The following is a 19429-nucleotide window of genomic DNA, read 5'->3' on the forward strand; positions in this document are numbered from 1 at the left end:
GTGAAAAGTCTGGAATAGAAGCATCACCATCTGTATGAGTGTCAGGACCTTGCAAAAGAGGCGGTCAACCTACCTTAAAGGAGGACAAGAGAGAAAGGAGAAGCAGATACCCCCTGGAAATCAAAGACGGCTCATGGATGCAAAGTGATTGAATGCCAACCTGCCGGAAACTGACACCAATAATGGGAAATGTGGACCCAGACAAGTATGCCATTTACACTTCTCTTTGCAGGTGGCTGATGAAACAAGCCTTTGTGGTTTATTTGCCGCTTTACTCTGGGGATGTCAGGGGAGGAGTGATCAGACTGCTTAATTCGGTCAAGAAAACCCACACAACCTGAATTTCTTCTCCTTTCTATGAGTGAAGGCTGACTGAAAGGGTTTAGGCAAGGTCTTTGAGACGGCTACAGATTTGCCAGTTGGTATTTTATTTTTAGTTAGATCTTCATTAGTAATTGAGTAGAACAGATGTAACCAATCTGCCAGCAGGCCCAGGATTTTGCCCTGACCTCGAGTGAAATTGGTTGTCCTCCGCCAAGTGAATTGGCGCTCATCTGTCCCCAGGGAGATGCGTCGGTCTGCTGTGTTAATGTGATGGACTGAGGTTTCCATGAGGTCCTGGGCAATAACGAGAAAATCAATGAGGCAAGATTTGGAGGTCTTATACTTTCCAGGCTGTATGTCACTCTAAAGCTATGCAATCTCCTTCGATAGTTACTGGGTGGCTACTGCCAAAATGAAGGCCATCCAAGAGGCTGCCCTCGAAGTCAGAAGACGCTGCCAAAGACCGGCGAAGGTGGAACAGAAAGGTTTAGAAAAGAGTTGCCAGTGCCAACACAGAGGATAAAGGCTAGTGATGACTGGATAGGCAGCCCTTATCCAAAGAGAGCAGCCTGTACTGGAGCACTAGCATCCCATTACTGGGCATAGCAGAATGGGGATTCAACTAGATTTTCAAAGTTTTTCCAGTGGAGGACTAGCATGGGGCAGAAATTCCATGACAAACCCTTTAAACTAGCTGGTCATGGCTGAGGAGTATAGCCTATTAAAGAGACCAAACAATATGCCTACACTCCAAAGAGAACTGGTGCTAGAGATTGAATATCTAAGATGAGGAATCTGTGAGAGGAAGGAATCCATTAGAACAACAACATACTTATATTTTGCTCGTAGCGTAACACTATTCTCCCTTAGCTTGGAGAAGTGGCAGTACTGCATATTAGTAAAAATGAAATGTGCAGTTACTGACAGCAGGGTAGTATCTGCCTATTAGAAGTAGTACTGCCTACAACACATAGGCTTTGCTGAGGACATGCACACCAATGTCCTCACATTTAAGTGGTTAACAAAACACCTCTGAACTTTAGGGGTGCAGACCAACAAAGTATGGCTCAAAGAAAATCAATTACACAGTGACACATGGTATCTTAATTTATTTTAAAGTTTATGAATGTCATTTCAATTTGTAAAAAGAAAAGGTTTAAGACAAAAATAATTTGTTATCACTTTATCTCCATGATTGCAAAATGAAGTATTCATTATTCTTCACGTCGTTGGAATTGATGGCATCCGATTTCGTTTCTAAGGTCCCTTCAATCAACACCTTATCTAGGCACTTTATTTACAAAACATACACTAGTTTGGGCTAGTTTCCATTGTACTCATGGTCACAGCTGCCTATGTACAAAGGTTCTGCTGCAATTCCACGTCTGTGAAGAAAGGAGAAAACAAAGCTGGTTTTACTGCTTTTATTACATTCAGTTATCACCTTATCTTCAGAAAGTGCTAAATACTCAAGACACAGCCAAACTGTAAGACCACATTCAACTGTGTAACACGATTAATGAGGCTTTGCAGGGGGTTTCCTTCTACCCCTCCCTTTCACGAGCACACAAACATGTAAAACAAACTGCCTGGTAATAAAGCGGCAAATGCTGCTATTAATAAAAAACTCCACCTGAAACATTGTTAAACCAGGAACCTCACATATTTCAGCCTCATCCATTATGCTAAGAGTCTGTCCACAATGTCTCTTCAGCGGTTTGGTGTTCTGCTTATGTTTTGTAGTTTCCAATACATGCCAGCTACATGGGCAGCATGGTCTGTGTAAAACCAGTGGGTTTTTGGGCACATTTCACTGATTCAGACAGTAAGCCTGCACCCAAGAGAAGGCAATCACGAAAAAAAGCTTATCCAAATAGAACAAAATGGATATGGAAATTGAATACTATGAACAGAGGCTGGAACACAAGTTCTGACTGGCCAGCAATACTATTCAAGTGAGATTATTTCAGTTCTTGCATTTATACCTACATTTTTACCTTAATAATCCCCTGCATGGTCTTGTAATGTACATCTTAAGTATGCACTGTGCTTCGGGATATCTTTCTTTTTGGTACTGTCCGTCAATCTGTGAATCATACGACTACAACAAATGAGGCATAGGATGCAGGATATGCACATCCTTTTTTTGAAGGGGTGATGCCCGAGTAAAACGAGACCTGTATGCAAATATGACATGCATTACTTACCGTAATAGCATTTGTGACGATTGTATCTGCTTAGATTAACATGCTGTGCATATAGTCCGACATCCAGTGGTAACCACAGAGTATAGCATCTCGTCTTTCGATGATCGAAAGGGGATGTCGACATGAACGTGCCTGTAACACTATCCCTAACGTCACATGCAGTGTACTCAAAATCCCTCACGTGTCATGGCTCCTCCGATTGTATTTTTTCTGCCATGAGGGTTCCTAATGACTATTGTGAGTACATAAAAGAGAAAGTAGTAAGATTCACATGCGCCCACCGGAGCGGGGAGGAAGGGTGGGCGCGTGTGAATCTAAGCAGATACAATCATCAGAAATGCTATTACGGAAAGTAATCCATGTCTTCTGATGCTTGTTAATCTGCTCAGAATCACATGCTGTGCCTAGATTAGCTAGCGAGCAGTACCTGGAATTGGAGGTGGATTGTGAGAAGGAACAGTAGTGAAAAGATGTCTCAGTAGTGCTTGTCCCACCTGAGAATCTGACCTAGAATGAGTGTCTAAGCAATAGTGTTTTGTAAAGGTGTGTACAGAACTCCAGGTTGCCGCTTTGCAAAAGGACTCTAGGATACCATTTGCAATGAATGCTATGGAAGCACCAGTGCCTCGAGGAGAGTGTGCTCTAGGCTTGAAGGGCAGTTCTCTCTAGCAAGATTGTAACAGAGTGTGATGCAATTGACAATCCACCTTGAGATTAGAGATCGGATACCCTTCTCTACCAGCTGCCACTGAAACAAAAAAACTGGTTTGTCTTTCTTAGTGGCTTAGTTCTTTCCAGGTAAAACATGACTGCCCTGCGCACATCTATAGCGTGCAGGCTTCTTTTGGCAACGTTAGTGGGGTTCTGGAAGAAAGTAGGCAGTTCTATTGATTGGTTCACATGGAACTTGGACATAAATTTAAGCGCAAATTGAGGGTGAGTGCGCAGAACCACCATATCTCTGAACTGTAACAAAAGGGTCTAGAACTGAAAGGGCCTGTAGTTCACTACCTCTTCTTATAGAACTGATAGCCAGTAGGAAGGCTGTCTTATAGGTAAGATCCTTGAGACTTGCTTTATGCATAGGCTCAAAGGGAGACCCCATAAGTGTAGTCCATACCACATTTAGGTCACATCCGGGATAGAAATGGGGGGATGAATCCTTTTAACCCCTTCCATGAAAGCTTTAATAATTTTCCACCACAACACCTTTTGTTGTGACGTGGTGTAGGCTGAGAGCAGCAGCTAAGTGAACCTTCAGGGAATTAAAGATCAGGCCTGAGTCTAGTAAGTGAGTCAGGTACAATACAATGTGCATAGGAGAGCAGTCAATGCGATTGACGCCCTTGGAATTGCAACACAAAGTGCTTCAATTTACTAGAGTAGCAATATCGGGTGTTAGGTTTCCTCGCCTCTCCAAGTATGACAATGCATCTGAGGAAGTGGTAGGTGCCGAACTCTAGGACTTCAGGAGCCAGGATGCTAAGTTCAGTGTTTGTGGGCATGGGTGAAGCGTTTCCCCCTTGTCCTGAGATAACATGTTGTACGGGCAAGGCAGCTTCCTTGGAGGAGTTGGGGACATCTCCATCAGATGAGAGAACTAGGGTTGGCGGGCCCACATGGGGGCCACCAATATCATGGTGACTGGTTCCTGGTGCATCTTGTGCATGATCTTGTTGAGTAGGGGAGTTGGGGGGGAAAAGCATAAACAAGTTTCCCTGACCATGTTATCCAGAGACCATTCCCCTTGGATTGGTTCTGGGGGTACCTGGAGGCGTAATCTTGGCATTGAGCGTTCTCCAGAGTTGCTAACAAGCCGATCACTGTGAAGCCCAATAGTGCGAAAATGTTGGAGACAATGCCTTTATGTAGTCGCCATTCGTACCCTACGGGTAGTGGGAAGTCTCTGCTGAGCACGTCCGCCAGAAGATTGAGTTCCCCTGGAACGTGTTGGGACCACAGGAACATCCTGTGTTTCAGAGCCCATTTCCAAATGTTCAGGGACAGCTTGGATAGCCCTGGAGAGTGTGTGCCTCCTTGCTTGTTCAGGTAGTACATGGCCATGGTGCTGTCTGAGGATCAGGACGGTCTTCCCCTGCAGCTGTGTCTGAAGGCTTTCAGTGCTTTGAATGCGGCTAACAGTTCCAACATATTTATGTGGTTCAATGCTACTTCTGGGCACCACAGGGCGTGCATCGTCTGCTGAAGCAGGTGAGCCCCCCACCACGCGAGAGATGCATCCGTCGTGAGAGTGACGAGTGGCTTCTACTGGGGGGGGCAGCACCTTCGTAAACACCCTTGGTGCTGAGGCAATGCCGAAGGGAAGTACTTTGAACTGATGGTGCTTGTCCTCTATCATGAACCTTAGGTATTTTCTGCACGCCGGCAACATTGAAATATGAAAGTATGCATCTTTCATATCCAATGTTGTCATGTAATCTCCCTGCGTCAGCAGAGGAATGACCTCCTGCAACGTGACCATACGAAACTTTTGAGGTTTGACAAATTTTTTTGCTGGGTGCAAGTCTAGCACAGGGCGCATGGCCAGATCCTTTTCGAGGTGCAAGGAAGTATACTGAATAAATACCCTTGTTTACCTGTCGAAGAGGGACGACCTCTATGGCGCCCTTTTCCTGCAGGATCTTGACCTCTTGCAGCAGGATGCTTAGGTGTTCCAGCATCAGGCGTCTTGATTTCGGCAGTCTGAATTCAGGTGGTCAGCAAAATTCTATGCAATACCCGTGGGCGACGGTCTTTAGTACCCACTGGTCTGTTACACCCCTCCCATGCATGAAGGAATGATTTTAGGCGTCCCCAACCGGAAAGGCATGGAAGAGGACCCGGATCCGAGGGTTATTTCTGACCTGAGGCCGGGGAGCCTCTGGGGGTGGAATTCCAGCCTCTACCCTTCCCACGCCGTTGTCCTCTAGTTGGATACTTGGTGGTGGTGGTGTTACATCTTTGTCCTAAAGACCAGTTGTTTCTTGAACCATACTGGTTGTGAGGGGAGCGAGATTGCCCACAAAAGGAACGAGAGCCGCCCCCTCTCTGTTGGGAAGGTCTTTGTGTAATCTGGCTCAAGGTCTTGAGTCTCATGTTCCTTTTTTACTGTCTCAAATGCCTCGTCAACGGCCTTGCCGAAGAAGTTGGTTTCTTCAATCGGCTTGTTTATTAAGGATGCCTTGGTTTCAGGCTTAAACCCGGAGTTCCTCAACCAGGCGTGCCATTTTAGTAGGGTACCCTGGGCTAAAGTCCTGCCCACTGTTTCAGCAGCGTCCAAAGTATTTTTAAGAATGTTGTGGTTCACCTGCTTGCCTTCAGACACCATTGCAAGCAGACAAGCCCACACCGGTTCTGGGACCTCTTGAAGTCCCTCTTGCAGCAGGTTCCATTGGACGTCCGAGTAGCTAGCCAACAGTGTGGTGCTGTTGGCTATGCGGGTGGAGAATGCTGCAGCAGTCGTAACCCTCTTTCCCAGTGCGTACAACTTTTTGCATTCTTTATCAGGCGGTGTTTCACCTGAAGACAGGGGGACACCCGCCCTCTTCCTCGTTGTCTCAACTATCAGGGAATCCGGAGTGCCATGCCCCCTAATGTAAAGGGGGTCGGTAGGAGAAGGGCGAAACAACTTCTCTACTCTTGGATTAATCACCCTGGTCTGAGCTGGTGTTAACAATGAAGGAGACAGATGTCTCTTAATAGAGTTCAGTAATGGAATGGCCTGACTGGTAGGAGGCCTTTCCTTTAGTATGTCTTCAACAAAATCCGAATCTGGCACAACCTCCTGTGTGGCGATTTGGAAATGTTCTACTGCCTTCTTTAAGATAGTGTTAAACGCCATCTGATCATCAACAGGTGAGGCCTGCCGGACTGGTGTGGTAGAAAGGGAATCCATATGAAAGATGTCAGGGTCAGGGGAAGAGGACACCCAAGGTTGATTATCAACCGGATGGTTGTCCTCCCAAACCCCCATGGGATCAGCAGGATCAGTAGCGTCCACAAAAGGATCATCATGTATGTATGGATCCATAGGAACCGCATCATCAGTAAGGTCATAAATAATCCAAGCAGATACAAACATCAGAAATACGATTACGGTGAGTAATGCATCTCTTCTGAGGCTTGTGGAATCTGTTTAGATCACATGCTGGGCATAGATTAGCGAGCAGTGTTAGAAGGTGGTAGGTTGTGAGAATGTTCAAGGGCGAACAGATGTCTTATAACCGCTTGTACCACCTGTGTATCTGTCTTGGAATGTGTGTGAATGCAGTAGTGCTGAGTGAAAGTGTGTACTGAGCTCCATGTAACTGCTTTGCAAACGCTGTCTAAGGGGACATTTGCAATAAATGCCAGAGTAAATCCTGTGCTCCTTGTGGAGTGAGCTCTTGGCGTGAAAGGCAGTGTTTTGTCTGATGGGGAATAGCACAGTTGCATACATCTGACTATCTGGAGATGGCATTCTTGGAAATGCGTTCTCCTTCGCTGCCTGGAGCTACGGAGACAAACAGTTGGTCTGTTTTCCTTAGAGGTCTGGTCTTGTTTACATAGAGCCGGACACCCCCTCTAAGGTTGAACATACAAAAAAGGTACTTTTTAATCCCGCCTAGGCATGCCACTAAGCTCAGCGTGCTACCCCTCCTATGTCTCCATTACCTTGTGCTCTCTTCCAAGCCCATATTATCAGAGGCCCAGGTACCTTTACCGATATCCGGTGCACTGCTCTCACTGCGCCCCATCGCCTGTCCTCTTCGCGCTACGCACCCTCACAGCCACAAAGTTACCATTATCCCATCTACCTTTATACAATTTACCCACGCCGACAGAATCTGCACCCTCGCCCTACCTCTCTTCTCACTACGACTTGTATAACCCCCTCAAAATCGATTCTGTGACCTAGCTACCTTTACTAAGCATTTCTTGCCCATATACTATGAAATTCGAATCTAGACACTGTTAATCTGTTACCCACCTGTGACCTAGCTACCTTTACTGAGCATTTCTTGCCCATACTATGAAAATTGAATCTAGGCACTGTCTGAAAGTGATTTCCGCCTTGTCCGCTAATAACCGCGCCTACCTGCCATTGCCCAGCATTTTTGCACTTGTCCATACCAGAATACGAGTAAAGTATAGACATATCTACTGCACTCCAATGTCATTACAGAGTGTCCTGAAGCATTACTGATCTTAATGTATTAGCATGCTTAATTCCATGCTTGTACTCAAACATTGAAAAGCTTACATAGATGATACCTGTCACCTCAACCAAGCAGACTGCACACACCCTTACTAGTCTACCCGCACTGACCAGCTCCTCCACTAGCTGCATGGTCAGGCTGATTTCCCCTGCCATACACCAGCTGCACGCACCCACATCAGTGACTCTCCCCATCATGCTGCCCAAGATGTCACACACTACTCACAACAAAGACTCTCACACCCTCTCTCTCATTGCCACACTCCGCCTAGCCATCCAAATAACCTTTGTTGTAGCCATCACAATAATGGTCCCTATACTTGCTCACCCAAACCCGGCACATCACACTCATTGCCTTGCACTGAACTCACATTCCACCCCACCCGACCATAACATCACACAGTCTCAGCCACCCAGTCCAGCAGTCAGACTCCACAGACTCAGAAACCGCACATTTCCCAGACACCTGCCATGTTCACCCCCACCTCTCACCTCAAGAAACTCCAGATTAGGAACCCGCACTGTTCCGACACCCCACACCAATAGCTGCAAAGGCATTGCCCCTCTCTCCTCACCCCTCCTCAGCACTACCACGCACTAAGACTCATAGTACTGCACATTACGATAAGTACACATTGTCACATCCCAAAATAAAAAAATAAAAATAAAAAAAAATAAGAAAATCGCACAATACGCACCTCTCAAATGTGCACTGCTGAATATATGTTCCCTACCTGCACATGCCTTAGAGATAAATTACCTACTATCCACCCATAATCTTGACCTACTAAGCATCACCGAAACCTGGCTCAATGATGCCTCCTGCCCAGCTATCTCATTAGCCCTACCCCCAGGCTACGCCATCCTGAGACAAGACAGACCAGACAGAAATGGAGGGGGAGTTGCTCTCATCTACAAAGATTCACTCTCCATTAGGCTATCAGACCCTAGTGCATGGGGTGGAAATGCCAACATCCTTTCAGCCAAGCTTACGCTCTCACCCAACAATTCAATTAATATCCTCATCCTGTATAGGCCTCCTGGACTCCCAGCAGACTTCCAAGACCACCTCTTCCACCGACTCAGTAACATCAAAAAATCCTCCAAAATTCTTCTACTAGGAGACCTAAACTTAGGATACAATGACCCTAAAGATGAATCCGCTTCAACCCTAGCAAAATAACTAGCAGACCTAGGATTCTCTCAAGGAGTACACACACCCACTGACGCCAAGGGCTGTACCCTTGACTGGGTCACGAATCACAACTGTGCATCCAACATTATCTCAAACACTGCCTATTCTTGGACAGACCACACCTGCATTGAATTCCTTATCCCCACCATCCTAGTCCCAAAGCCCTCACCCATGCGCCACCAGCCATAACAAGAAGCTCAAAAAAACACAGACAACCTCCGACCTTACATCAACAACCCTTGCTTAGCACCACCATTCTCTCAGGATCCTAATGTGCTATCAGACATCTTCAACGTTACTCTTACCAATGCCATAAACACAATAGCCCCACTTGAAAGAAAGAAAGAAAAAAAAAACTGGCAAGCAGACCCAAGTGACTTAAATAAGAACCTCTTCAAACAGATAGCTCTCCAATATAAAAAAGCTATCATCGAAGCAAAAGCGAACTCTTTTAATGAGAGGATCTCCAAGGCTAACTCGCAAGCTAAAGAGTTATTCACAATCTTCAACGAATTAGTCACACCCCTGGCTAGCTCAGATGAGATAATTAAAGATAAGGCCTGGTGCGCTACCATCCAGTCCGCAATGCTCAATAAAATAGTGCTCCTCCAAAAAAAAAATTCACAACCACTGCAAACCCCTCCCTAACCAAGTCTAACCCTCTAACACAAGCCAAGAGTAGTAATCAAATCACGCCCAATTCGTCTTTAGAGACACTACCGAATCCGAGGTCCTTGAACTCATCAAACACCCCAAACCATCACTCTGCAAAAGAGACATATGCCCCCCCAAATTATCAAGGAATGTGCTAACAATCTCACCCCTCAGATTATTGCCTTCATTAATGCTTCATTCAAAACAGGTTACGTACCCAACAGTCTCAAAGAAGCCTGGGCACGCCCCCTTCTAAAAAAGACCACACTTGACCCAGCTCAGTCCAACAACTACAGGCCCATAACAATGCCGTTCCTTCTGAAAATCTTGGACAAGGCAGCTCATAACCAGATCCAATCATACATAGAAGCCAACTCCATACTGGGTAAAAGGCAATCTGGTTTCCGTGTAGGGCATGGAACAGAATCTGCCTTACTAGACTTAAAAAAAATCAAATCTCCCAGATCATGGACAAAGGTAAACCTGCCCTGCTCCTCCTTTTCCTTCTCGATCCATCAGCAGCTTTTGATCTTGTAGATCACAAAACACTAACTACCCAACTCACTCAGGCAGCTCAGTTCCCTAAACAAGCAGCTTCTTGGATTACGTAATTCCTTGAAGGTAGAGCCATGAAGGTCTTCTCTAACATAGCAAACGCCGACGCGACAACCATAAATTGTGGAGTTCCCCAAGGATCACGTACAGCCCCCACCCTCTATAACCTCTTCACCAAAACCCTCTTCGACCTACTTGACTTAATGGGTGTAGCATATACCAATTATGCTGACGATACTCAAGTGCTCCTACCACTATCGGACTCCTATCACCAAGACGCCACGGCCTTACACGAGATCTATGCTACAATCCAAGCTTGGATGGCTGTCAATGGCCTTTGTCTTAACGGGGACAAGACTGAAATCCTTATCCTCGGACAGAAAAACACAATAACAAAGCTAAATCCCCAAAACAACAACTTTAACATAGATATCGCCACCATCACTGTATCTTCATCTGTCAAGACTCTAGTTGTCCACATTGATGCAAATTTATCTATGAACAAACAAGTTAGCGCTATAGCTTCTGCGTCAGCCTACAACACCAAACCTATCAATGCCATTAAACCCTACCTATCCGCACCCAACTGCCTCGCAATAGCCAGAGCAACAATAGGCGCCAAACTCTATTGCAACGCTCTATTGGCTGGCACCTCCTCCAAAAACACACAGATTACAAACCACACAAAACAATGCCCTAAGAGCATCCCCAGAAGAGACCATATATCCCAAGACACACAAGCGGCACAGTGTCTACAGGTTAAAGACTGCATTACTCTCGAAATCCTCACTATCCCACACAAATGCATCAATAACACAGCTCCCACATATCTAGCTGAAGCTATATCAAGAACCGCCTCAATGCGCCCTACCAGAACTCAGTACACCAACCAGTTACACATACAACGCATCAGGAGAGCTACAACCGGAGGGCTAGGCTTCTCATACATTGCATCTTAACTATGGAACTCACTCCCTTCCCTCCCTCAGAGCTGAAGCATCCATCTCTGCTTTCCGTAAAACCTCAAGACCATCTCCTGAACTAACGCTGCTACTAATGTGTCCACTGCTCCTAATATGTATATTGTAATATAAATGTAATATAAATAGAATGTAATCTATGTACATATATTGTATCCTTTCTCTACATTCACTTGACAAATGTAATATTACTTTATGCAAACTGCTCACGATATGTAACAAATGTCAACGTGATGTTTTCTGTAACTAAGCATGTTTCTGTAACAAGTGCCACGATGCCTTTGGGCTGTTGTGCGCTATATAAATACGAATAAAACAAAGGACCACCCTCCTTAAATCTAGTTTGTGGAGTTTTACCTCAGCTGAGCTTTTAGGGTTCTGGAAGAAAGCCGGAAGCTTGATGGACTGGTTCACATGAAATTTAGAGATGAATTTAGGAGAGAACCTAGGATGAGTAGGTAAAACCAGTTTGTCTTTGTGTATGACAAAGTAAGGATCCTGCACCGACATTGCTTGCAATTCACCAACTCTTCTTATGGAAATAACAGGCACTAAGAAGGCAATCTTGTAAATCGGGTGTTTAAGACTTGACTTGTGCGATGGCTCGAAAGGGGGTCCCATGAGCTTAGCGAATAATACATTGAGATCCCATCCAGGCGGCGGATTTGAAATTGGAGGGTGGATTCTCTTTACTCCCTCCATGAACGCCTTGATGACCGGCCCCTTCCACCACAAAATGTATTATGGGAGGTGGTGCAAGCCGACAAAGCCACTAGGGGGACCTTCAAGGAGTTAAATACCAACCCTGCGTCTAGCAACTGGAGCATATAGTTTAGAATGTAGGATGGGGTACATACTATGGGGTTTATTTGTTTAGACTGGCACCAAACTACACATCTCCACTTGTCGAAATAACAGTGTCTAGTGTTTGGCTTTCGTGCCTCCTTGAGGATATCCATGCGCCTCTGGGGTAGGTTAAGATGTCAGAACTCTATGAAGTCAGGAGCCATGCTGCTAAGTTCATAGAGTAAGGTTGCAGGTGCACTGTTAATCCCCAGTGTTGATTGAGTAAGTTGGTCTGGCACGGGAGTTGGATGGGATCGCACATCGCCAGTTTGCGCAGATGTGGATACCATGGTTGTCTTGCCCACATAGGAGCAACTAGGATCAGCGTCATTTGTTCCTTGTGGATCTTGTTCACCACTTTGTTCATGAGAGGAGTCGGGGGAGAGCGTAAGCAACATTCCCTGACCAGTTCATCCATAGGGCGTTCCCCCTTGGAGCCTGGCTCGGGGCACCTGGATGCCAAGTCTGGGCATTGTCTATTTTCTCTTGTAGCGAACAGGTCTATTGAGGGGAAACTCCATTGAGAGAAGAGGTGGTCTACGACCTTTGTGTCTAGTTGCCACTTGTGTTCCTCTTGTAGGGTATCTCTGCTCAATGAGTCTTCTAGAGGGTCGAGTTCCCCTGGAACGTGCTGTGGTGATAGGAATATTTTCCGTTTGAGTGCCCATTTCCAATTTTTTTGTGCTAGCTTGGACAGATTTGGAGAACGTGTGCCCCCCCTCTTTGTTGATGTAAAGCATTGCTGTAGTGCTGTCGGTGAGGACTTGCACGGACTGGTTTGCTAGGTGTATCTCGAATGCCTGAAGGGCCTTGAACACTGCCAGTAGTTCCAGCAGATTGATGTGGTTCTGCGCCGTAGCATGAGTCCACAGACCTTGTGCTGTGTAATGAAGGTGATGAGCCCCCCACCCGTCAAGTGAGGTGTCTGTCATGGCAATCGCCGGCACTTCTGGATCGTGGAAGGGTTTTCCCTTCAAATGATTTTCTCTTGTCCACCAGCAAAGGTTTTGAACTAGTGTTGGGGAAACGATCACTAGATTGTCCCACTGAACGCTTGCCTGAGACCACTGTTTCGCCAACCACTCCTGCATGGGCCGCAGGCACGTGTGTACTACCAGGTAAATGCAAGATGCCTAGCAAACGCATAGCTTTGCGTACACTTATCTGGCGGCTGACTTAATAATGAGGTATTTACAGTAACATATTTTGGACTCTTTCCTCTGATGGAAAGACTAACCCCACATTCGAGTCTATTACAGCTTCTAAGAACTGTTTGGTTGTGCTCGGCACTAGACTTGATTTTTTTCTCTTTTATGGAGAAATGCAATTGAAAGAGAAGTTTGATAGTTCTTTGAACGTTTATCTGCGGAGTCTCCCCTGTAATTAGCCAGTCATGCAGTTAAGGGTACACTGGGATTGCCTCACCGCGCAGGTACACCGCCACCATCGCCACCACCGCCAGTACCTTTGTGAATACCCTTGGTGCGGATGCTATTCCGAAGGGTAGCACTTTGAATTGGTAGTGCTGTTTCGGCATCTTGACCCGCAAGAATCTTCTGTGTGCAAACAGGGAACATTGAAATATGACAATAAGCATCTTTCATATCTAATGTTACCATGTAATCCCCCGGTCTTAACCGAGGGATTACTTCTTATAGCGTAGTCATGCAGAAGGAACAAGTTCCTTACCTGTAACTGTTCTCCAGCCTGGGTCTGGCATGGATTCACATGCTCAGGAATATTCCCCGTCGTCAGGCTGGGAATCCTCGGTAAAGAAAAAATCAGTTTCAGTTTAGTTTCTGAACTGTCTTTCTACTAGTAACCAATCACTGGTCTCTGGGTCATAGTGCCCCCAGCCAATGACTGCCCTCTACCCAAACCCCTCCTCTGGCAGCCATCTTCAGATTTGGGAGCATGTAAAGTGGCAGTAGGACCAAGAGAAGAGCAGCAGAGGGGTAGGTGGGAGGGTTCGCATGTGAATCCATACCAGACCCATGCTGGAGAACAGTTACAGGTAAGTAACTTGTTCCTTCTCCAGCATGGGGTCTGGCATGGATTCACATGCTCATGAATACAAGAATACATCAGTACACACATGCAAACACGGGAGGTGGCAAGGCTCAACATTAACGGTGACGCTGACAAGTCCGGAAGGTCCGGAAACCAGATCTGCCTCGGCCATGCTGGTGCGACGAGGATCATCCTGCACCGGGACCATCTGAGTTGACTGATGAGTCAAAGCAGCAACGGCGGGGCAGAGGGGGGGGGGGGGGGGGGGGGGGGGGTGGGGGGGGGGGGGGTTGCGGGGGGGGACGGGTGTCGGGGGGGAACGCATACAGGAATAGGCCGTCCCAGGGGAATGAGAGGGCACCGCCCATGCTCCCCAACTGGGGAAACCTGCTGGCAAACCTCTGGCACTTGGCGTTCGTCACCGTCACGAATAGGTCGATCTGGGGATTGCCCCATCGTCGGAATAGGAGATCCACTTGATCCTGCCACAGTTCCCACTCGTGGCACGAGCGCAGCTCCCTGCTGAGTGAGACGGCAATGGTGTTCTTTATTCCTGCCAGATGGAAGGGTACCAGGAACATCCCTTGGGCGACAGCCCAGTGCCACAGATCCTACGCTTCCTTGGATAGGGCTGGGGATCTGGTGCCCCCCTACTTCCGGATGTAGAACATCGTGGTGGTGTTGTCGGTGAAGACCCTTACCACTTTGCTCTTGAGGGACGGAAGCAACGACCTGAGGGCCCAGAACACTGCTCGGAGCTCCAGGACATTGATGTGTAGTGACCTCTCCTCCGGGAGCCAAAGGCCTCTTGCATGGAGATCTCCGGTGTGTGCCCCCCCCCCATCCCTCCAGGGAGGCGTCCGTCGTCACCGTCTCCTGATGTGCCAGGGTCTGGAACTCCATGCCCACCGCTAGATGCGCGCGGGTGCCCCACCACCGGATCGCTTGGCGGAAAGTCTCGTTGAGTGAGATCCCATCTTCGAAGCTGCCAGCCGCCTGCATCCAACAGGCATCACAGAACTCCTGCAGTGGCCGCATCTGTAGCCTGCATAGGCGCAGGAGGTAGATGCACAAGGACATCATTCCGAGTAGGGACTTGATGGATCTCACCCTGGCCACGTCCATGGTAAACAGCCGTTGAACCTTGCCCAGGATGACCTTCGTCCTTTCCTTCGACGGCAAAGCCAATCGCGCCACTCTGTCGAGTCTGGCTCCCAGGAACAGGGCGTCTTGCGAAGGGTACCAAGTGGGATTTCACGAAGTAGATCGAGAATCCCAGATCTGTGAGCAGTTGGACGGTCTTCGCTGTGTGATTGACAGCGAGTTCCCTTGACTTTGCTCGGATGAGCCAATCGTCCAGGTAGGGGTAGACGTGGCCCCCTACAGGTGCAGCCGCGCCGCCACTGGTGCTAGGCACTTGGTGAACACCCTGGGCGCTGACTTCAATCCGAAGGCAAGGGCCTTCAACTGACAGTGTCACCCTTGGACCACAAATCGTAGGAATTTTTGATGTCCTTTTAGAAAGGGGATGTGGAAGTAGGCATCCTCCAAGTCCAGCGATGATAGGAAGTCTCCTTCCTCCAGTTGTCCCAGCACATGCTGTAAGGTGACCATCTGGAATTTCTGGGACTTGATGTACTTGTTTAGACCACGAAGGTCCAGGATGGGTCGCCAAACGCCGGTCTTCTTCCGGACGAGGAAGTACCGCGAGTACACTTCGGAGCCCCAGAGCCTCTTTGGGACGTGTTCGATGGCTCCCTTTCTTAGCATCGTTCGTACCTCCAGCAGCAGTTGAGGGATGTGGTTTTCCGTCCTGGCCACGGATGGAATACGGGGACACCTTCTTTGAAATTCCAGAGTGTGCACGCGGACCAGGGCATACAGCACCCAACGGTCGGTGGAGATGGACTCCCACATGCTGACAAATTTCGCCAGCCGGCCTCCCACCGGGGTGCTCGGGTGGGTGGGGGCACGATTCCACGGCCAGTTCAATCCTGTTTTGTTGCGGCCTGGCCTCCTTGGCGATGACAACGGGATCCTCCGGTCTTGCCGTGTCCTCTGTAGGTTTCCTGCAACGAGGAGCGGGCCGCTTGGCGGCACGAGGGGCCACTGCCGAATTCAAATTCAACTTTGCATCTTCTCACAAAGCCTCATATGGTTGTTTAAGACTCAGCTTTGAAGGCAACTTGCTTGCTTCCGGAGTTCCGAAAGGACGGCTGTCGTTGAAGAACGCCCAAGGCCTGAGCTGTCTCGGTGTCCGCCTTGATGGCCTGCAGTGACTCGCCGAACAGGTTGTTCCCGTCGAAGGGCATGTCCAGAACCCTGGTCTGCACGTCCTGGCAGAAATCGGTGGCCTTGATCCAACCGCGCCGGCGAAGGGAAATGCTGTTGCCGATCTGGCGAAACCTGGTGTCAGCGATGTCCGTGGCCACCGTTATGGCGTGGTCCGGAGCCACCTCGCCTTCCTGTAGGATTTCCAGGGCTTCAGCCCTCTTGTCGTCCGGGAGGAAGTTCAGGAGCAGAGCGATCTTGAACCACAGCTCCCTGTCGTAGCGTGCCACAATCGCGAGGGCGTTAGCTGTTTTAATCGTCGCCACCGGCAAGATGATCCGTCGTCCCATGGCGTCCAGCTTCTTCCCCCTCGCCGTCCAGTGGGGATGTAGAAGTTGAGGCTGTCGCTCCCGCCGATTTCTTCTTGGCCGCGACAGAGACCACTGAATCCGGGGACGGCTGTGCTCTGAGGCACATAGGGGTAGAGGCTGGGACCCAGTACTACTTCTTATACCGGTCTCTTAGGGGGGGAGCCGTGGCTGGGTTGTTCAGGAGTGCCAGCCCCTCGTCCCAGATGTCGTAGAGTAACGGACTGAGAGGACAGTCTTCCACTTGGCCTCCCGTCGCTGAGGAAGCCCTCCTTCTGTTCTTCGGGGCAGAGCTAGAAGAGCTCAGATGCCCTGGCGATCATGGCGTAGTAGGAGCGAATTTCGTCAGGGGTGGGGGGGGGGGGGGAGAGGCCCAGGGAGGTGGTGATGGGAGGTCCATCCCATCGTCACCATCGTCCGTCCCGGTCGTTGCCGTCTCTGTTCCCGACTCATCCCTCAGAGGAGGGGATGGGAGTGAAGGCTGGAAGGGGGAGGAGGATGGACTCATCTCTGCTTGTTAGGTGGGCTCCCTGACAGTCCAGGCTCTGCTGGGTCATCTGTGGGGGGGTAAGGACATCCTTGTCCTTATCTCCGTACACAGGGCCTGTATAGCTATCAAAATAGCTCCTGAATTGTCCCCTGGTACGGGTACCGGCTTCAACGGGACCGACGGCTGGGGCGTGGGGCCCTCTGCGGCCCCATCTTCCTCGTCGGCTCCCCTGTTGCTCTCTTCGGCGACCTTGTCGGGATCCTTCCCGTGGGCCCTGGATTTGTCGGACTTCCTTTCCAGGATCCTTTGGACGCTAGCCAACTCATCCTCAGAGATGGTATCTGTGTCAGTTACTGCTACTGTGCCCCCCCCCCCGCTCTTTCTCCTGCTGGGGTTTCATGGGGGTCTTCGATAGGCAGAAAAGAAGATTCCCTGCGGGGTGGCAGGGAAACTCTATCCTCGCTCCCCCTCGGCTGTCTCCGTCGGGATCGACCGGGGCTTCTCCCGAAGCTTACCCGGGTTCTCCGACTTCCTCTTCAACGAGCCAGAGCATTGGCTCGTGGTTGATGGCGTCGGTGATGATGCGCCCTGCCTGGCAGCCGAGGAGCCCCGACCGATCGGCGCTCCCAGTGCCCGCTGACTCACAGTGCTTTGCCTTTTGTTGGGCCCCTGTCGCCGGAGCACCCTCAAAGGTCTTAGAAGACCGCTTGGACTTCTTCCTCTTCTCACCTGCTGCTGGGCTCTTCCCCCTCCAGACAGTTGGTGAGCCGAGTACGACGATCCTTCATTGTCCGTTCGGACATGTTCTTACAAAACGCAGAGTCCTTCTCCACGTGTGATTTGTCATTGTGAGGCACCGAGAGTGCTCTTCCTCAAAGACTTTCTGTAGTCGGCATCCAGGGCAGCTCCTGAACTGCTTGGATCCAACAGGCGGCCTGCTTCCTTTTTCCACACGGGGTAGGCCTCTAAAACGGAAGTACAATCAGTGGAGCTTGAGGCTCGATTGACCGAAAATCTAAGAGTAAACTTCGAAAAAACGCAAAATGCAGTAAAAGCTCCAGAGCTACAGCACGAGGTCTCCCAACACTTGAACGTGCAGTAAAAATCTGAAGATGGTTGCCAGAAGAGGGGCTTAGGTAAAGGGCAGTCATTGGCTGGGGGCAGTATGATCCAGAGACCAGTGATTGGTTACTAGTAGACAGACAGTTCAGAAACGAAACTGATTTATTCTTTACCGAGGATTCCCAGCCTGACAACGGGGAATATTCCTGAGCATGTGAATCCATGCCAGACCCCATGCTGGAGAATCTTAGTGGCTTGACATAGGTGTTTGCAGGGCGTAGGTCTAATACTGGGCACATTGTTAGATCATTTTTGGCACAAGGAAGTAGGTTGACTAAATACCCTTGCTTACCTGGTTTGCCAGGGCGATTTCTATGGTGTCCTTTTGGAGCAGCGTTGCGATTTCCTCGAGAAGGATGTGTTTTTCTTCCTTCAAGTGAGTCTTTTGCTGCGGGGGATGGTTTCCGGGGTCGCTCGATTAGCTCCACACAATAACCGCCTGCTATGGTGGATAGCCCCCTTTTGTCAGAGGGGATGTCCTCCCATGCTTGGGTAAAGTTTGAAATACACCCTCCTACTGGAGAGGCATGGGAGGGCACCTGAAGCAGGTAGTCACTGTTTTGGAGGTGTGGCTCCACCTCTAGAAGAGGAGGACCTCCCCCGGCCATGGGATCTGCACTGTCCCCTTTGGTAACCTTGTGAGGCTTGGCCTGGATGGTTACCCCAGGATACTCCCTGATTCAGACTGTTGCCTGAACCGCTCTGAATTTTGTCTGCACGAGCGACGAAAATTACTATTATTGCCTCTCTGGCCAGTGGGTTTATTAGTTAGTTGGCCCAACGACTTGAGTGTCGTATTCCTCGTTCGCAGTTTTAAACAGCAGCTCCTCTCAGGACCTCTACCTTCAAGTTAGAATTGCAAAATCCAGTGAGGGAGTCTCCCAAAAGAAGAGGGAACTTGAACAAACTGCTCTCAGCAGCAGGGCAAACAACAAAAGGAAGCAGCATGGCAGCAAACGTTCCCAAGATGGAGTGTGAAGGCACATGAAGCAAGACAGAGACAACAGATCCAAAGTTCCAATAGAAAGGTTTTATTAAATCAAATGTCAGGATGGATGAATACCTATCTTGCCATATACTAAGGTGGGATTTCCCTACCTTAGATTTCAACTTAAATGTCTGTGTCCAAACCCTATACTTGCCCTCACCACTAAAAATAAACAATGTGTAGGGATGTTAGCAACAGAAATAGTGACTGAAAATAAAGTTC

The 19429-nt window shown here is 48.7% G+C and overlaps 1 protein-coding gene across 3 annotated transcripts in view; it reads right to left on the bottom strand.

Moving 5' to 3' along the window:
- Positions 1–1416: 1416 nt before the first annotated feature.
- HEXB (hexosaminidase subunit beta) overlaps positions 1417–19429 on the bottom strand; it is a 903874-nt gene continuing 885861 nt past the window's right edge. For all 3 annotated transcript variants that reach the window (XM_069627487.1, XM_069627486.1, XM_069627485.1), the window contains exon 14: positions 1417–1709. In XM_069627487.1, coding sequence (XP_069483588.1) covers positions 1646–1709 — 64 coding nt within the window. In that variant the 3' untranslated portion in view covers positions 1417–1645. The remainder of the gene's footprint in view (positions 1710–19429) is intronic.

Source organism: Ambystoma mexicanum, chromosome 6p (assembly GCF_040938575.1).
Source record: "Ambystoma mexicanum isolate Mex_15411 chromosome 6p, UKY_AmexF1_1, whole genome shotgun sequence".
Lineage (NCBI taxonomy): Eukaryota > Metazoa > Chordata > Amphibia > Caudata > Ambystomatidae > Ambystoma > Ambystoma mexicanum.